Genomic DNA, 20,328 nt, shown 5'->3' with positions numbered 1-20,328 from the left:
TATTAAAGTAGACTCACAGGATCCTGGGGTTCAGGCTAAGAATGTCTTTTGCCCTTAGCAAAGTATCAGTGCCAGGGCAGCTGAGTTCCTAAAGGAATGTTAACACTCCTAACACTGCGCCTTTCAAGGACTTGTCAGTAGGATGTAGGCAGTGAGGAAATTTAATTTTTCCTTTTGCCTTTGTTTCCCAAATCAAAGTAACCAACTTCTTAAAAAAGGAAAAAGAAGATCTATATGTAGGAAATGAGATATGCCAAGACCCGAGATGGGAAACTAGATATTAATTTATAATATCAGTTTCATTTCATATCAGTATCATTTATAATGTCAGTTTCTTCCAAATTAATTTACAGGTTTGTTCTAGTATTATCTGGTATTGGATCCATGGTTGATAATAGAGGAAGGTATCACCAGGAAGGCCGTTGAGCTTCCAGGGTCTGGGGGGATTCATTTAACAGTCCAAGAATTGATCCTCACTGTGCAAGCTCAGAAAAACTATTATCATACTGGGAAGAGATTAATCTCTCCTGGATAGGAGAATGAAATTTACTATGAAACAAAAATTCAGTTCATTAGCAATGACATACCTACTGGTACCAATACTCTAAGACATAGGCCCAACAAACATGGTATTTCCCTGTAGGCGAATCTACAAGAACACCCAAATCAGGAACACATTTAGTTTGCATAAGACCAAAACAAAGGGAGTTCGCTTCTTCAGATATTCCACAGAATTAAGGAAGGGTGATGGATCTATCACTATAAAAAAGGTGGCTTTTACAATGGGACAGTAAATCTCAATAAACCTCTTTAGTTGGGATGTTGTCTCCTTAGGCTAGATTTTCTATGTAAATACAAATGTTTACTCCTGAGAATAACCTCTTTCCCTGGTTCCATGACTGTCCACCTCCTCTGCTGAGGGACCCAGTCTTTCACTAACAATAGTAATGCCTCCAATAAGGTGTTCCTGTTCTCAGTTCTTCTTAAGATTGTTGTGCTCATCTCTCTAATGATTTAAAACATATGCGCATCTCGGTGGATTTGTGTAACTATCAAAGAAAATTGCATCTCTCTTTACATTTTATTGGGGAACAACTTACTATAATCCCCAAATTCTGACAACCACCGTAATTACTGTGAAGATTCTGATTTTAAAAAATTGATAGAAGAATAGACAGGTACAAAAGAGAAAAATTTTGAACATGAAGTAAAATGAGAGAGAACTTATTCTCACCACCATAAGACAGATTGTGAACCCACAGTACTTAAAAAATAGGACATGATTTGTACAAGGATGCACAGAACAATGGAGCTACACATGACTAAATATGGTGCAGAAATGAACGTTTGTTTATAGAAGAGTATAACACTCAGTAAAGGAAATTCCAGAAATCAATGGGGGAAAAAGCTTATGTAAAAATTAATTTTGACTCCACTACATACATACAAAAAAATCACTAAATGAAGTTGATTAATTAAATCAGGCAAGTTAAGGAGTGAAATATAAGAAAAGATGCGGATTTTTATGCAGGAGAACTTTCGAGAATAAAAAGACAATCTGAGTTTTTAATGGAGAAGAATTTCCTAAGAATAAAAGAAAAGAAGAACAGATTTGGATACATAAAGATTTAAATTTCTGTACTTCAGTGAATTCTTTACATTATTAAAAGGCAACCAGCAAAAAAGAAAGGTTATTTGAAACACATGTAACAGCATCAATGTTATTAATGATTGTTCTTAGCATTTTCTAAAGTATGGAACCAGACAAAAACACTGAAGCATAAAGACTTCAACAGAAAGAGAGATAAAGGAAATGAATTCAATGGACAAATGAGAAGTTAAAAAATGCAATTTTAAAAAAGATTAAAAAATGAAATTGAGAAACTCCTAACACCAGTTACAAGACATGGGCTAAATTATACACTGCTGTAATTTTGTAGTTATAAATCCTTTCATTATTAAACAGGGAGATTGAAACTAAACATTAAATTCAAAAGTTAGGAAAAGAATGACTGCAATGGAATTTGAAAGAAATACACACTAATAATTAAGGAAAATGAACTATGAAGGGAGATGGGATGCCATAGAATAGGTAAGAGGGAAATCTTTGAATGAAGAGATATTTGTTTTTAATTTTTTTAAAGATTTTATTTAGAGAACACACATGCAGGAGGCAGGAATAGAGGGAGGGGGAGAGAGAATCTCAGGCTTCACGCTGATCATGGAGTCTGATATGGGGCTTGATCTCACAACCCTATGATCATGACCTGAGCCAGAACCAGGAGTTGGAACTGACAGGGCCAGCCAGGCATCCCTACCATAATAGATTTTTAAAATATAAATAAGAAAAATGCAAAAACAGAATTATTCTAAGAAGCTATAACAAAGTACATAGAGGCCTTCGATTTTTCAAAGAATAATAAAACACTATACATAAATTTGTTAACATAAATTAAAAATCTGTGATATGTATGATTTTCTATGAAAACAAAATGTTTTAAACAAGTCAAGAAAAAAGTAGAAATGAAAGTGTATAATTACTTATAAAAAATGGAAAATGTTATCTGAGCATTAATAACTCCAAAAATGACTGAGGGATCAATGAAACTCTTTTTAACTTTTCAGAAACAGTAACTCTATACCATATAACTTGGCCCAAATAATGGAAAGCTAAACCATTTGTATTATCAAACTACTACAAGTTGCCAACTTGATAGCTATTACCAAAAAACAGATAATAAATAAACTATGACAGCAAATATACTACCAAAAGAATGGCCTGTCAAAACAGCAGTTTAACCTAGGTCTGCAGAAGGGCTTAAAATTAGATATAATCAATCAACATAATAACTTGTTTCATTGTAACAAATAGGAAAAATTCACATGGTTACTTAGCAGAAGATAAAAATGCCACTCATCATCATTTAAAACACATTTTCAATAAAATTCTGAGAAGCTCATATTGATAAGTGACATAATAAAAAAGATGTCCTTATTAAACCTGCAACCACTTATGGAAACAATATAAGGCAGACTTATTAAATCTGGGAAAAGAAAAGCATGTCCAGAATCATCCGTATTGTGTAGTATTATTCTCAAAGCTGGAGCACTTGTAATAAATCATAAGATTAGAACTTTGGGGATTTAAAATCATCATCTTTGATAGATTACGTGTCTACCCCAAAATGGAATGAATCTACTAAGAGAGCTGAGAGTTCCCGAATGTCGTAAGAATACCAAATAAAGAACTTTTCCATATACAATGATAAATAGAATATATAGTGAAAAATCACATTCAGAAAACCTATGGAAAATAAAAAATATGTAACCTCAAACAGCAGTGTCTGGAAACAGTGTTATACAAATTACAGAATGTTAGAGACAGAGAGAACCCTAATATTTTTATAAAATTTTATCAAAATGTAAGTACTCTCTAGATATATCTATAGGTAAAGTACAATCTCATTTAATACCTTAAAAGAGATTTTTTTTTTTGTTCCACTTTTCAAAGTAGGTAGTGACTCTAGAGCTTATCTGAAAGAATATGTACACGAAAATCACAAAAACAAGATCAAAAGGGAAGAGTAATAAAGGATAGTAAAGAGAAAGTAGCTCTATGGGGTTTTAAAATATATACCAAAACTACAAAAATGAAGAATTTGCCAGTACTGCTGTATAGATGTAGACAACTGAATAGGTCCCAAAGCTTATGAGTCTCATGTATTACTGGGGAAGCATTACAGGTCAGTTGAGAAGAAAAGATTTATTCAATTTGTAATATGGAAAAATTGGCTAGCTCCTTGGGAAAAACAAATGAAATAAAATGAAATTCTTGTGTGCCTTTAATTCACACCAGACACCGAAATCAGTTCTTTGTAGATTTTAAAATATAAATTAAAAAATAAAACCATTAAAAATTAGAAGAGAGTATAGTTAAAATATGTGAATGTTAACCAATTTCAGAACTTAAGTATAAAAGAAGTAGAAATAAAATCAGTGGATTAGACTATATAAAAATTAAAGAATATTTATCCAAAATAACATAAACAATAAAAAAGAGCATATTAACAGGGAAAAAAATCTTCAATGACTATCACAGCTAAAATGATAATTTTCTTAATTTACAAAGAACCATCCCTAAATAAGGGATATTGAGACCCACATGGTCATTACATTTGAACCACAAATTTGGCTCTGATTTTCCTCTTTATTGCAGCACAACAGAAAGTCTGGGCAGTCGTTTGGCACGTATTGTGCAAAAATAAAGAAACAACCAATTTTTCAGAAAAAATTGCTCTTGCCGGGGCAGGAGTTTGAAAGAAATTTCAGGGGGTAGGCGTGGTGGTGAAGTGTTTTGGAGCACACAGAGTCTGCCACATACCTACAGGGTGACCTCAAGGATGTTGACTGTGGGTGACTTTCCCATAGTTGTGCCTCAACACTCTTGTTTATAAGTAGGAATGATAACGGTACCCCTCAGTGCGTAGGATTGAGTGAGTCAATACACGTAAAGCACTTGGAAAAATGCCTGGCATAGTACATACTGAATAAATGTTAGCAGTTATTACATTGGAAATACAGACTAAAGATGCTAGGAGTGCTGCCAGTAGAATCAGTACAAAACAAATAAATGTGCACATGGGCGGGACACACACACACACACACACACACACACACACACACACACACGCGCGCGCGCGCTTATACACATCCCACAGTAAGTCTTAGTCTTGATTTTCCATTCTACTTGCATTCTGCCTCCTACATCTGTTCCAAAGATAACATAAAGGGTCAGGGCCCCAGAATGACACAGTGATTTGAGGGAGGGAATGAAAACTTTTCTTATAATGTGCTCAGTTAAAAATAGAACCAAAAGAACTCATAAAATGGAGACAGGTTGCTGAATATACTGCTTAATCCATAAAAGAGGGACTCTACTTTACTATTTTAGTTTATTTATTTTTAAAAATTTTATCTATTTATTTGAGAGAATGAGACACAGAGAGAGAGAGAGAGAGCATGCATGAGGAGAGGGAGGGGCAGAGGGAGAGGGAGAAGCCGGCTTCCTGCTGAGCAGGAAGCGGGATGTTGCGTTTGACCTCAGAACCCTGGGATCATGACCTGAGCCGAAGGCAGACACTTAACTGACTGAGCCACCCAGATGCCCTAATTTACTGTTTTATACTTTAGAGCCATAAATGTTCTATAGAATGAAAGAAGGTGCTCCAAGCCAGTGATAAAAGCCACAGTTGGCATTAATTAAAGTGCCAGTTAGAAATGTTTCAGTGTATGGTTACACTGACAAAGTAACATGAGATAACCACAGATGTATAGTTTAGCGTTATTTATAATGTATCATATGTTCAGTGTCATAAACAGATACCGTTTAATGACTTATGTCATTTCCTAGGCAGCATAATTTTATTTTTCTTGAAACTGGTGGGAATGCAAATAACATTCTTTCATTCCCTTACAACAGAGCGCCACTGCCCCACCTTTCAGAAGCCCAGAGGGGTCCTCATCTCCCCCCACAGCTGTGGCAAGCAGCCGGCCAGACCTGGGACGGTCTGTCAGCTCATTTGCCGCCGAGGATTCGTTTTATCAGGGGTCAGAGAAGACGTGAGATGCACCACCTCTGGGAAGTGGAGCGCCAAAGTTCAGACAGCTGTGTGTAAAGGTAGCCCCCTATGTTGGTCAGGTTGAAAACGAGATTCCTATATAATGCCATGTTGGTACAGGGTGGGCCTGTCCCTCTTTGCAGCTTTTGCTGCAAATCCAAGATAAAGTGGTAGGAGTTATCCTAATACACTCTATGAAGGTTTCTGTTTCAAAATGATGGATTGAAAAAATCCAATTCCAATACGCCAGGCAATAACAGAAGAAGTAGAATATAAGGATAATGTTAAAGCTGGAAATCAGGTAAGTTTTCTGTCAGGAGATGAAAATCTCTGAGGAATTTCTGGCCCATATAAAGCCCATGGGACTGAGTCAGTTTAAAAAGAAGCAAGTTATCAGTGCTTTGTTTTTGTTTTTTTTAAAGATTGGGGAGAGGGAAAATCCTCAACTCGATCCTACAACTCTGAGATCATGACCCAAACCAAAACCAAGAGTCAAACATTTAATCAGCTGAGGCACCCAGGCACCCCATTCCCCTTGAAAACCTGCATCCCATAACTTTCACGGGAGGCCATTGCCATCTTACTTGCCGCCAGAACAGACCGCTATGAAAAAGGGGGTGTCGAGAACCAAAAAGAGTTTTCAGAAGTAAAAACATCAAAAATATCTCTAAGAGAAGGGTAAACAAAATGGAGCAGATGTCGTTGAAAACAGTAGTAGTGATTTGAAGAACCAAACTGAGCGTTCCCTCACAATGGAGAAATAATAAAGAACCCGAATATCCCAAATGATCAAATCAAAAAGATGGAAGTTAAAGAAATACCAAGGATAGGAAAAAGCCCCAATCTACATTTAATAAAGAGTTCCAGAAGGAGAGAGGGAAGTGGATGGAGAAGAACTTTCTTACTAGTAGAAGGAAGTTTCTCTGAGCTAAACTTGAAACATGAGATCAGTCATGGCTCCTGACCATTAGACAGGCATATTTTCACAACTGGCAAAATTTCTGAGGTCCAGCGTTTAACAAGAAAATCTTAACTCAGTTTCCAGAGAAAAAAGAGAAATTGCACAAAAGAAACAAGAGGCAGACTGACATGATACTTCTCATTTACAACTCTAAATGCCAGAAGGAAATACAGCCATGTCCAAAGAATACAGAAAGAAAATAGAAACTTTAAGTTCCAAATCCAGTTAAACTATTATTCAAGTGTGAATGAAAACTCAACTACTTTTTTAGATTTTCAGAGTCAATATGGTAACTCATATTTGTGGGGGGAAAAGTGTCCAGGTGTCAACCCCTCCAAGAAAAAGAAAATATAAATTGTATAAAGTTTTCAAAAAACAAGATAGACTCAGATTATATCAACTAGGATATATCCAGCTGCAAGTTATCATAGACCTAATTTAACATAACTTAAACTTAAAATAAAGAACTTTTATGTTATATGTAAGAACTTAGCTCTACAGTGACCGATGTGGATATGTTTAACGTTACCACCTCTGTCTAACTCAGTATCTGTATCACAGAGTTTCATGCTGCAGAAAATATCATTGGCTTCCATTTGTTGTTTTGACAGTGCATTTTAGCACTGCCAATTAATTCTACTTGACAGTCTTGTTTTCAAGTGTAGTTCCTTCCGGCCACAGTTAACATTTATTTATTTATTTATTTTCTGTTTCTTCATTCCATTCAAAAATATTTACCAAGCTTCCAGTGTACTATTTAACACAATGGGACAAGAGCTATGCTGGCCTTCAACAAATGCGAATTCTGGGGAGCGAAAATTCAATTTCAAAATGGCATGTTGAGTTTTATGGTCAGGAAGGATGGAGGGCTGTGGGAGCCTGTGGAGGGAGCGCTTCCTGAGGAGCTCGTGTCTAAGCTGAGAAAGGACAAGGAGTTATCTAGGTAAAGAAGGGCGAGGGCATTGACTCAGGCACAAAGGCACAGGTGCAAGAAAGACCAGGGAATTGGCATGGGAATGAGAGTATCCAGCCTGGAGAGTGATTTCCTGTCGGGGACCATAAGAGATGAAGCTAAGAGGTCAACAGGTACCAGGTCAGGAAGGGCCTCATAAGCCACGCTGAAGGCCGTCGCATATTCCAAACTAATCTGGAACTGGGATGGAAACAATGAGTCACAGAGTATTCACATATTTTTACCTCTTTCTTAAATGACTTAGAATTACCCAGCAATCGATTCACTGATTTGTGCATTTTCTGAGTCAGATGTGGAGGCTCCTCAAATCAGCTGTCCTAAGGACATAGAGGCCAAGACTCAGGAACAGCAAGACTCTGCCAATATCACCTGGCAAATCCCAACAAGTAAAGACAACTCTGGGGAAAAGGTAAGGTTTGTGCGAACATTTGCATCCTTTTTGAATGGATTTTAAATGCACTGCAAATATGTGAGATATCGAAGATTTACTACTACACTAATGACCATTCTCTCGATATATACTGTACTTATAAATATTAATGCCTCATTGGCTGGAGGAGTGATCGGCCTTGAGTATTTAACTAGAAATCTCAGATAAGAATCTCTAAAATGGAAACTTTGTACTCCGTGGATTTGTTGTATTATGTATCCATTAAGATTACCTAAGAATTCTTTGCCCCTTACCTAAGCTCTGCTGAACTTTTAAGAAAAAAAAGATGTGGAAACAATATTAATTCCTATTTATGAATGTATCTTTTAAAATATGAGCCCTAGGGGCACCTGGGTGGCTCAGTGGGTTAGGCCGCTGCCTTCGGCTCAGGTCATGATCCCAGGGTCCTGGGATCGAGTCCCGCGTCGGGCTCTCTGCTCTGCAGGGAGCCTGCTTCCCTTCCTCTCTCTCTGCCTGCCTCTCTGCCTACTTGTGATCTCTGTCTGTCAAATAAATAAATAAGATTAAAAAAAAAAAGATTTAAAATATGAGCCCTAAATGATTGTATATTGGCTAACGTGAAGGAGAGATCAGTTTTTAATTCAGCTTTCTCTAACACAGAATACAATATTTCACTATTGTATATAGCTTGAGATAATTATCCATCAGATGTTAAAAAAGGAATTCATTTAGGACTTAACACTGTTAGTATTCACATACACAAAGATGCTTTTATGGTATATTGTTTTCACAACTGTGTGTAAACATGTATAATTTGTGCCAGCCAGGCTATATTGGGGTGAGGGGAGGTCACAGCACACACACAAACACTGTCGTAATCATTGTGCTGAATATACTTAGAATCAACGTAACTTAAAAAAAAAAAATAACTATAGTCACCATGCTGCACATTATATTCCCAGGATTTTTTTATTTTATAAATGGAAGTTTGTACCTTGTGACCCCCTTTACCCCACTTCATACCCCCTCCCCGGTCCCATCCCCTCCTCTGACAGCCACCACCTGTTCTCTGTATCTAGGGGTATGATTTTTTGTTTTCTTAGATTCTATGTTAAATGAGATCATATGATATTTTTCTTTAGATAAGTAAAGACAAGGTAACTTTTAAATCTGAATTTTAAAAGTACACATGTCCAAGTGATGATTATTAAAGAGGGCACTGGGTTATGATGAATACTGGGTGTTATGAGCAACTGATGAATCATTGAACATTACATCAGAAACTAATGATGTACTCTCTGCTGGCTAACTGAACATAATTTAAAAAATAAATAAAAGCACAAATGTGACTTCTAGGACTAAATGTACTGTAGGTGATGTCTATCATGTGTGGTTTCTACTTTCCATTAAGAGGCCTGTGAAAACACACATTATTGTTGCCTTCATCATAATCAACAAGCACTAAGAGGAATACAGCGGCATATTTCAGGGTCTAATGAGAGTTCACACTAGATGTTCCCCTGTGTGTTGAAATATTTTTAAAAGTACAATAGAAAAGACAAACACATTTGACTACAAAAGTATTTTTAAATTTTTATTTTTAAAAATACCCAAATAAAAAGATAAATAGCAAAGAGAAAAATGCTTCAGACTTGTCAAAGGTTAGAGTATTCATTACCTAACACATTAATATAAATGTATGTCTATCATATAATTTTCAAACGGCCTAAGAAGGCAAATGTGTAATTCAAAAAGGAAAGAATATATCTATATCTTGAAAATATATGAGAATGTAGTCTTAGTCAGAGGCATTAAGAAATTGTGAACTAAAACAATGACCTGGTGTCATATTTTTGAGTTAACCAAGAAGTAATGGTATTTAATACAGGGCAGAGAACTTAGAGTGGGAACTTTAACAGTGACACTGTCAGATACGGACAAATGGGAATGCAAATTATTACCATGTTTTGGGAAAGAAATTTTGTATTATCTATTAATAAATTGTTAGTGACTTTGAGGCTAGTAATTATGTCCTAGAAATGTGTTATAGAGACATAATTTAAAAATCTTAGAATTACCTGTACAAAACTGTTCATCCCAGTTTATTATAGGAAAATTTGGGATCAGTTTTAATGTCCTTCAATAGATTTTTTTAAATTAGCATATACATATTCTATAGAAAATTTTGGAGACATTTAAGAGTCTTCTTAAGTTCTAAAGACTATGTAAGAGCATAAAGAATGTTTTAAGATACTATATTTTAAAAAACAAGGAATAACATTTCATACATATGCCAGCTATATAAACTATATAAATAGAATAATAGTTGGAAAGAAACACACCACAAGGCTGTGCCTATTTTTTTTTCTATTTGCTATATGTATGAAAAACTGTATCATTGTTTAAATTTCACTTTTCCTAATAATATTTAAGTTAAAAAATGTATCATTGCTATTAACTTTAACTTTCAAAATATTCATTTATCTCTAAAAGGTATCAATCCATGTTCATCCGGCTTTCACCCCACCTTACCTTTTCCCAATTGGAGATGTTGCCATCACATATACAGCAGTTGACCTCTCCGGCAACCAAGCCAGCTGCACTTTCCATGTCAAGGTTATTGGTAAGCCATGAAATTATTTGGGTGGGTTCATGAGAATAATCTGAAGGGCTTTGCTGCTCCTTTATCTTTGACAGTTCCCTCCCACTGATTCTCTCTATGGGCTTTGAAACCTGCTCAAGCCACTCCCTCTTTGAAACCTACATGCCCTTTACATATCCCTGTCTCTCTTTGATTTCTTCCAATATGAGCCTTTTGAAAAGTTCCCAGGGGTTGCCATCTGTTTTGTCTCAAGGGCCATGTATTCTCAAAGTCACTCAATATGTCTGGCTCTTGTCCCCTCCACTCATAAACTGCTGTCATCAGGGTACCCAATGGTCTCTAAAGTTACTCCTACTATACACACTTTCTAGTTCTCATTTCACACAATCTTTCCTTAGATTAAAAAAATTTTTTTTAAGATTTTTCATTTATTCATTTGAGAGAGAGTGTGCATGAGTGAGAGCATGAGCAGGGAAAGGGTCACAGGGAAAGGGAGAAGCAGGCTTCCCACTGAGCAGGAAGCCTGATGCGGGGCTCCCTCCCAGGACCCTGAGATCATGACCTGAGCTGAAGGCAGACGCTTAACCGACTGAGCCACCCAGGCGCCCTCAGATTTTACATTATTAACCACACTCTCCTTATTAAAACCGTCTCTTCCCTAGCTTATCCGACACCAGTCTTTTCTTGATTCGCCAACCCATTGTTCTCATTTCTCCTTTTTATCTCTTTCCTACGTGGCTTCTCTTCCTCAGGCCAGTTTTCAACTGTGACTCATCTCCAGCGTTCCAGTCCTCTTCTCTTTCTTTCTGTAGTTTTCCTACTGATTCTGTTAACTGACCACTTTCAGATTTCTATCTCAGTCTCTTTTCTGAAGTTCAAACGAATGTATAGAACTGCCTACGGAGCTTTCCATGTAGATGTCCTATAGGCATTTCAGACTCACCCAGACCTAGTATGTTTCTCAGCTCAGAAAGTGGCCCAGCCAAACACCTACCTCCAGAAATCTGGAAGTCATCCTTGACTCCTTTCCTTCCGTCACCAACATTCAATGAGTTATCAAGTTCTGCTGGTTTCATCTACTTATTATCTCTGAAATCTGTCCCAGCCTCTTCATCCCTACAACCACTGCTGTAGGTCAGTCCTTTTTGAGGGGTGGGGACATGCACTGATTTGCAACTCCATCTCCCAGTTCGTCTTTGTGTTTCCAGTCAATCGAGTAGATATACAGCAGACAGCAGACACCCACCACCAAGATGTAATGCATGGAGAGACAGGACACGTAGCAGTCTGTAGTGGTCAAGAGCACAGACTTGGAGTCCAGTCTGAGTCTGCTCACCCACTTAAAGGCAGTGTGACCAGTAGTTTCTCTGTTCCTCTGATTCCTTATCCAAAAATAGAATGAATAAATATATTACATCATAGGGTTATTATGAGGTTTTTAATTACTTAAAATTCATAAACCACTTGAGCTGGTGCCTGACACACATTAAGCTCTAGTAAACATATTGACATTTCCTATATTCATCTCATGTATTTTAATATGCTTGTTTAAAAATTCAACACATTAAATTCATAATATTTCAAGAATTTTGCATAACTTCTTAAAATAACTAATGTGTATCACACTGGCTCCTTATCTTAGAAATTATAGGTTTGGGTAAAAGTCGATAAAAAGAGATCCAAGTAAAAATCAGCCTCATTCATTTCATAGTGCTTAGCGGTTTTGTTTTTGTTTTTTTTTATTGCTTGTTCGGTGTTGTTTTAAACATGAACTTGACCAGTCATGTGAAAAATACGCTGGATTTGTTTTTTGTGATACTGCAATTTTAGACATGGAACTGTGGTTCAAGCATTTGCCAGGTTTTAATTTTTCACAATGAAGAGTCAGCACCGTGAAATGTGAAATGTGTACTCAAGTGTCTAGCTAGACACTGGATTTTCAAATTATGAGAGAGAGATGAAATGGGAAAGAAGAGGAAGCAGGGGGAGGTGAGAGAAAGGGAGACAAGGAGAGAGGGGGCAGAGAGAGACAGAGACAGAAAAAGACAGAGAAAATATTCTAAAGCCTGTATTTGCTTATTTCCTCGGATGACAGGGTGTGGGTATCTTACTGATAAATGAGAGGAAGCAGGAATGCTTTTGCTTAGCATTCCAGGAATGCCGCCTCACTTGCTTTGAAATAGGCTTTCTTTCCCCTTTGGAGACAATGCCTCCGCTAGTACCTCCTGTTCTTTGACAGTAATTAACGGAGTCTTCCTGCTTTCTTGTGCCTGCAATTCAACTTTATAATGTTTGTCTAGGGACACCTGGGTGGCTCAGTCGGTTAAGCATCTGCCTTCAGCTCAGATCAGGATCCCAGGGTCCTAGGATGGAGCCCCACATCAGGCCCCTTGCTCAGCGGGGAGCCTGCTTCTCCTGACTGCTGCTCCCCCTGCTTGTGCTCTCTCCCTCTTTCTCTCCCTGAAAAATAAGTAAATAAAATCTTTGAAAAAATAAAGTGTTTGCCTAGGATCAGGTAAGTTTAAGAAAATCTTGGAAATACCTGTTTGCAATTTCTTTTGGGAAAACCGTAAACACTGCCGGGTTTGTCAGTTCAACTCTGAATTGACTCGATTCGGCACCCTTCAAGCACAGACCTCCAGTGAGCATTTCTTTATGTTTTTCTTTATTCAGCAACTTTTTCTGTGCGTGGGTTGTAGACCAGGTGCCGTGTTCTGCAGTGAAAACCTAACTGCAAGAGAGACTTCTTCACGGGCGGGCAGCGTTTACAGTCTAGAAAATCAGTAGGCACTGCACTAATGAAATGACAAGCATGAGGAAAAGAGAAAAGACTTAGCATGAAACAGAAATCTACATATTCTCACAGATACAGCTCATTTAATTTCCGAGTATATGTTCTTGTCTATCACGGGTAGAAATACCCTGGTCTTAATGCCCATGGTTGCAGTTTTTTAGCGTAATGACCTCAGATGAGTCCCTTAAATTTGCCTGTCCTGAGATTTGGTCGTCTCACTCCTTCTGCTTCTCTGGGAAGGTTCTCTTCATTTCCTGGTCCATCGGCTTCACTACTCTGGATGTCATGCCCACCACATCCAGAATTGTCTTTAAAAAAAAAAAAAACCTTTTGTTTTAAAGATTTATTTATTTATTGGTGGGGGGGCAGAGATAGTGAGTGATCGGGGGGAGGAGCAGAGGGAGAAGGAGAGAGAATGTCAAGCAGACTCCATGCTGAGTGTGGAGCCCTATTAAGGGCTTGATCTGACAACCTGGCGATCATGACCTGAGCCAAAACCAAGAGTCAGACGCTCAACTGACAGAGCCACCTAGATGCCCCCAGAATTGCCTTGTACACGGCCGTGCTCAGGGTGGTTTTAGGACCCTAGTATTTCTTCTTCAGCAGGCAGAGGACAAAATAAATAACAAGAGTCAGCTCTTTCTTTTGCCTGGAGACCAGGGTTACCACAAATCTCATTGTCTAAAGGGGCTCCAGGGCCAGTCTAACAAGGTCAAGGTTCTCTGCTAGCGCAAGTAGACGTCAGTTCTCTTGTGTACACCGCGTCACTTTTGAATACCAGTTGTAACTTCTTTCTCTGCTTTCCTGTTTTTTTAGATGTAGAACCACCTAGCATAGACTGGTGCAGATCTCCACCTCCGATGCAGGTCTCAGAGAAGGAGTACCCTGCGGTGTGGGATGAGCCTCAGTTCTCAGACAACTCAGGTGCGGACGCCGAGATTTTGTGGTCAGCGTGGTTAACACTGAATTGTATTTCATTTTTAAAAGCTTTTAAAAAGGTTAAAAGAAACGAAAAGCAAATTACTCCTTGTTTAAGTGGAATGAATAATCATATAAGGTAGTATTTTTAATGCTAGGATAATTACATATAATTTAATATTACTCATCTTACCTGCCCCTGGGGTTTCTCTTCATTCAGTGTCTAGTGCACATTTATTAAACCTATACTAGTTGTTGTACTTGAAGATTTCTGATAAACTCTCTATGTTTACATCGTCCTGAAGGCATGAATTGTGCACTTCAGTAATGTTGTTAGTACACTTCTCTGTAGTCCTCTTCATTTCTCCAAGATTTGTCCCCTAAAGTCAGAAAGGTTCGTAGGAAAGTAGAAAAAAAGTGAGGAAATACATTTGAAGTTCATGTTAAAGGTCTCACTAAAACCCAGTAAGCGACAATTAAAATGCAAATTAAATAAATTTCTTAATTAAATTTCCAATATCGGCGAGTGAGGGGAAGGGATAAACCGGTGACCGGCACTAAGGAGGGCCCTTGGTGTCATGAGCACCAGGTGTCATGTACAACTGACGAATCACTAAATTCTACCCCTGAAACTAATAATGTGTTACCTAAATTGAATTTAAATAAAGAATTAAAAAATTTTTCCAGTATTCCAGTAGACTGATCTACTCAGGGGAAACCATTTATTTAGCAAGAATGCCTTACTCCGATGAGGTTTTTGAATCTAATGTTTCTGTGTTACAGTATAAACATTGCATCTTTTATTTTTTTTACTAGTAACCAAATAAACATAAATTGAATGCCTAGCTGGTTTGTATAAAGAGAAAGTGAAAATTCAAATACCGGAACTGATGAAGTGACTGCAGACCAGTCACCCCCAGACTGGGTCCCTTCTTTCCTCTCTAGGGGCCGTGTTGCTCATCACCAGGAGCCATTCACCAGGAGACCTTTTCCCTCACGGGGAGACTGTAGTGCGATATACAGCCACTGACCCCTCGGGCAATAACAGAAGCTGTGACATCCACATTGTCATAAAAGGTATTCTTTCCATGGGGCGCCTGGGTAGCTCAGTGGGTTGAGCCTCTGCCTTTGGCTCAGGTCATGGTCCTGGGGTCCTGGGATCGAGCCCCACATTGGGCTCTCTGCTCGACGGGGGGCCTGCTCCCCCCGCCCCCGCCGCCTGCTACTCTGTCTACTTGTGATCTCGCTGTGTCAAATAAATAAAATCTTAAAAAAAAAAAACCTCCAGAAAGCTAGTTGCCATTCGCTATATGTAATTGCTATATTTAGTGAGAGAAAATGGACTGTGTGCTATAGATTCGTAAGAATACAGACAGATCTTATTTGCATTTCCCATTGTCATTGCCTCACTTCATGATACATAGAAATATTTACTTCAAGGGTGGTCTTTAACATTTCCTTAACATTTTCACTGAAAGTACAAAACATTACTATCATAATTCTGTTTTGAATAGCTGAGGAGACAGACTCTGCAAATGTACTTACTACATAATGCTCTCTAGTTTTCACTTTCACCATAGGAAGGCCACAAATAACAACCCCAAGTCACAAGTAGCTTAGCATTTATAAAATATGCACAGCCTCTAGTCACACATAGGTACAGCTTTTCAACTGTACCCGCCTAGGAACCAAGAGGCATATGTTGTCATGTTCTCACACTAAGGATTTATGACGAAGGTTCTTCTAGGAATGCTGGTGGACAGGAGGAGTCCTTTTCAAAATTCAGCTTAGACTCATAGAATTTAATTTATATTGTTTAAACCACCGTGTAGAAATAGTACAATTTTTTTTAATGCAGCTTCTCCCTGTGAAGTTCCATTTACACCTGTAAATGGGGATTTTATATGTACTCAAGATAGTGCTGGAGTTAACTGCACATTAAGTTGCTCGGAGGGCTATGATTTCACAGAAGGGTCTACTGAGAAGTATTACTGTGCTTACGAAGATGGAATTTGGAAGCCACCATATTCCACTGAGTGGCCAGACTGTGCTAGTAAGTTTTAATTTCTTTCTGGACTCCTTTTGTGTGTGTGTGTATGTGTGTTTGGGTGTGTGTATGTTTCGGAGCATTTAAGAGGAAAACCTCCTTACTATGGGGATTGGGTTTGATGAATGAAAAATGGTGCCATGAAGGGCACCTGGCTGGCTCAGTTAGTAGAGCAAGCATGCAACTCTTGATCTGGGGGTCATGAGTTTGAGCCCCATATTGGGCATAGAGCTTACTTGAAAAAAAAAAAAATGGTGTCGTGAACTTGAAATGTTTGTGAATAAGGGAAATGTTCAGCCCTTGATTTAAAAAGTTAGCCCATCAGAGTCTCGTTATTGATTGGTACAGGATAAGATTCTGTTTAAGGCAAACCCATCTTGGCCCAATCTCTGTTATTTACCAGAAATAGAAATGTCAGCATGTTGTTCTTGATCTATAAACTTGAACTTATAGTCTCATAATCTGTAGAAGAGCTTATATTTAATTAAAGTAAGATCCACTATATGTGATAGAGAAAGATCAGTCACTATCTCTGCAGGTCTGATTTATATTTAGAGCTATTCCATAATCTTAAATATATGTATAATTATAAAAATAGCCAGTGTCTTTGTCTAGTGTAAATAAATACTCTTTGGAATGAATCCTTGATTCATTACTATAGTTGGAGTTTAAATGCCAGTGTCCTGAAAAGAGAATAAAGCCCAATTACTTGAGCTACTTTTTCCCACAAATTTGGGTAGTAAATTAAAAGTTCTGCAATATCACTCACCGTCAGAGATTTAGACAGTAGGATTTTCATCCTGATGCTACTAGGAATCATTGTCTCAGAATATTATGGGACAGGTTGCTATGTCTAACCATGCAAGTTTCTGATCCAAGGGGGAATTCTCTGTGGGAATTACACTTTCAAGGATTATGATTGTCTATCATAGTTAGAAAATTTTTAATGTATTTTGGTTAAAAATATAATAGAAACATATATGATACAAAATTATATAGATATAAAAGATATCTTTGACCCAGACAGGCTTTTTCAAAAATTCCCAGAAATGTAATTTAAAAATTTTTAAATCTCTTTTTCCATTAAATGTTCATTTTCTTAATGTGGTTGTAAACTAAAGAATAATATATCAAAGCAAACTTCATCACGGGGTAACTGGGTAGGGTGCCGCTTGACTGATTCATGGTTTATTGTGATCAATTAATGCCTAGGAAATTGTCTTAACTGTCATCTCTTGTTTTTATAGCCATCCCACAAATCATTTTAGAACTAAAGTCCTAAGTTACAGTTATTACAAAGGCAATTAAATCTTTGTGTTGAAAACACTTAACCAACTGAAGCTGTTTTCTCTAACATTTTCCAGTAAAACGTTTTGCAAATCATGGGTTCAAATCCTTTGAGATGCTATACAAAGCAACTCGTTGTGATGATACAGATCTGCTGAAGAAGTTTTCTGAAGCATTTGAGACTACCCTGGGGAAAATGGTATGTCCGTAGTATTTGTTGGATTTTAAAGGATGCTCTTGAGCTTTTCATAGCTTCTCAGGGTAACCTGCCACTGGAATTCTGTGTCCTAATGATTTCCTGCCTCTCTGTAATCCAAACTTGCTCCTAATAGTTAGGATTGCTTATAGGTTTTGGACTTCTGGAATGAATTATAAGTGAATCTTTATTAAAACATTTTTGAGTTTTTAAAAACATTCTGAGTCAGAAAGCCAGAGAAGCGTGGGGTCCATGTGGTTTGAAAATGTCTGCTTTGTTATTTAAAGTATGACAAAAATGCCATTGTAGACTGTATTTATTTTATAAGAGATAATTGAACATTGAAACGACTTTCTTTTTTGTTTAGGACTTTTTCACTGTTTATAGGAAAGCAAAACAATGTATTTAATTTGTGCTGAACATCTCGAAGAAAATGTGTTATATACATATTTGTATCCCTAACAGAGTAGGCAGCTTGGATTTTGGATAGATGCTAAGAGTAGATTCAGTGGTAGTCGGGTTGACGTCCAGTGTGAGAGAAAGAGGGGAGTCAAGGAGGCAGTGTACGCAGGGACACAAATACACGAGTGGGTACACCCAGCGGTAGAAGTGTGTCAAAAGATCTTCTCTGACTTCTGTTTTCTCACAGAAAAAAAGATGTGGAGTGATCAGCTGAGAGAGTAAGGATGGAGGGAGGAGTTGTGAGGGTTTGGAAAGGGAGTTGATGGTATAAAATAATTTTCTAGGAAAATGCAAATGAATGTGCTAAAGAAAGGTGGCAGGATTGGCAGGAAGCAGGATTGTGTTTTCTCTCAAGCTGTAATTAACCACATGGGTGCACGTGTAAAGAAAGCAGAGCAATTAGCTTAACTAGGGTTATGGGTTCTGCAGACAAGCAGTGGAGATGGGTGCGTGTGAAGGAGGGATTCCTGGTGATAAGCCATAGAATCTAAGACGGATGAACTAGGAGGTGGAGACATTGGACTGAGAGACAGCGAAGAGGTGGTAGGGTCCATGGATTATAAATTTGATGAAGTCAAAGACTTCTGGGTGTAAGAGAGGGTGCAGTTATTGGTAATGATGGGGTCTGAGGGTATGACCATGACTGCACTGAACAAAGTAAGGCTGGAAGACTGGAGGAGAGGGGGAAAAGGAAGTGAGAAGCCAAGGTGATGGGAGATTCGCCAGATGGATATAGAAATCACCAAGAATGATAACAGCGACAGTTACTGGATATTCTTGGAACGAGGGGGTGATGCAGAATAGGGAAAGGCTGTAGGTGGCTGCCGCACAGAGGGGCCATCTACTATGCAGCGAGCTTCAGGACTGTGAGGCCCTAAGTAGGGGCATGGGAGCGTGATCTGGAAACAGCAGGGAAGAGCGAGGAGGACACTTCCTCCACTGCCACATCCATGGTTTGAGAAAACTGAAAGGTGAGGTTTCATTGAGAACAAAGATGAAGGGACCATGAAGAGAGGTGAAAAAAAATAATAATAATAGGAGATTTGCTGATGCCTGAGATCCAGAAGGCAGATGAAGGTTCTGAGGACTAAGAGATGGGTGGGAGATAGAATCAGAGAAAAGAGATCTAAAGAGCCATATGGGGTGAAAGTTGAGAGACAAGAGATATGCCAGGGGTCCTGGACTTCTGGAGATCAGAGACATGCACAGAGAAAAAAGGCCTGAATCTAATCCTGGTGGTCCACATGTACCAGAGGCTGCAGGGGAGGGCCCGGACGAGGGGCGGGGTCTGTCCAGAAGCGGGAAGAGCTCTGTTCCTCTCCTCCCTCCTGTAGAGGGAAATGGAAGACCAACAGAATAAAGGGCTTATCCAGAGCACACAGACGTGGAATTTACATTTCATATTCTTCATTTTTTATTTGCAGGTCCCATCATTTTGTAGTGATGCTGAGGACATTGACTGCAGATTAGAGGACCTGACCAAAAAATACTGCCTCGAATACAATTATGACTATGAAAATGGCTTTGCAATTGGTAATTAAATTATGCAGTGTTGAGATTGCAAGATTGATCTGCAAAATAACTTTTAAGTCCAGAAGAGTGGGACAATTTAGAAAAATTAACTGTTTTTTATTTATTTATTTATTTATTTATTTAATTTTTTTTTTTAAAGATTTTATTTATTTATTTGTCAGAGAGAGAGAGGGAGAGAGAGCGAGCACAGGCAGACAGAATGGCAGGCAGAGGCAGAGGGAGAAGCAGGCTCCCTGACGAGCAAGGAGCCCGATGTGGGACTCGATCCCAGGACGCTGGGATCATGACCTGAGCCGAAGGCAGCTGCTTAACCAACTGAGCCACCCAGGCGTCCCAAAAATTAACTGTTTTTTAAACCAAAACTCTTGAGATGATAAAAACTAAGAAAAATAAGTCACCTTGTGTTGTGAAATTTTAATATTTATATGATATCTTAGAATAGTACTAAAGCAATTTTATATGGCATTCAATTTAAATTACAATTAAGCCATTATTTTAAAATAGTTACACTGTAAAATACTCAGATTTCTCACACAGAATATATTA

At 38.1% G+C, this 20,328-nt stretch overlaps 1 protein-coding gene across 1 annotated transcript in view; it reads left to right on the top strand.

Annotated features, from left to right (window-relative positions):
- Nucleotides 1-20,328, top strand: part of LOC111145837 (sushi, von Willebrand factor type A, EGF and pentraxin domain containing 1) — a 209,004-nt gene that overhangs the window by 64,924 nt on the left and 123,752 nt on the right. Inside the window, exons 7-14 of the mRNA XM_022501101.1 lie at nt 5,480-5,677; nt 7,843-7,961; nt 10,437-10,566; nt 14,156-14,263; nt 15,203-15,334; nt 16,116-16,310; nt 17,669-17,790; nt 19,674-19,782. Of these exons, the coding sequence (XP_022356809.1) occupies nt 5,480-5,677; nt 7,843-7,961; nt 10,437-10,566; nt 14,156-14,263; nt 15,203-15,334; nt 16,116-16,310; nt 17,669-17,790; nt 19,674-19,782 (1,113 nt within the window). The remainder of the gene's footprint in view (nt 1-5,479; nt 5,678-7,842; nt 7,962-10,436; nt 10,567-14,155; nt 14,264-15,202; nt 15,335-16,115; nt 16,311-17,668; nt 17,791-19,673; nt 19,783-20,328) is intronic.

Source organism: Enhydra lutris, unplaced genomic scaffold (genome assembly GCF_002288905.1).
Source record: "Enhydra lutris kenyoni isolate GAN:26980312 unplaced genomic scaffold, ASM228890v2 scaffoldscaffold13, whole genome shotgun sequence".
In the NCBI taxonomy this organism is placed as follows: domain Eukaryota; kingdom Metazoa; phylum Chordata; class Mammalia; order Carnivora; family Mustelidae; genus Enhydra; species Enhydra lutris.
This window is presented reverse-complemented; position numbering and strand designations above follow the sequence as displayed.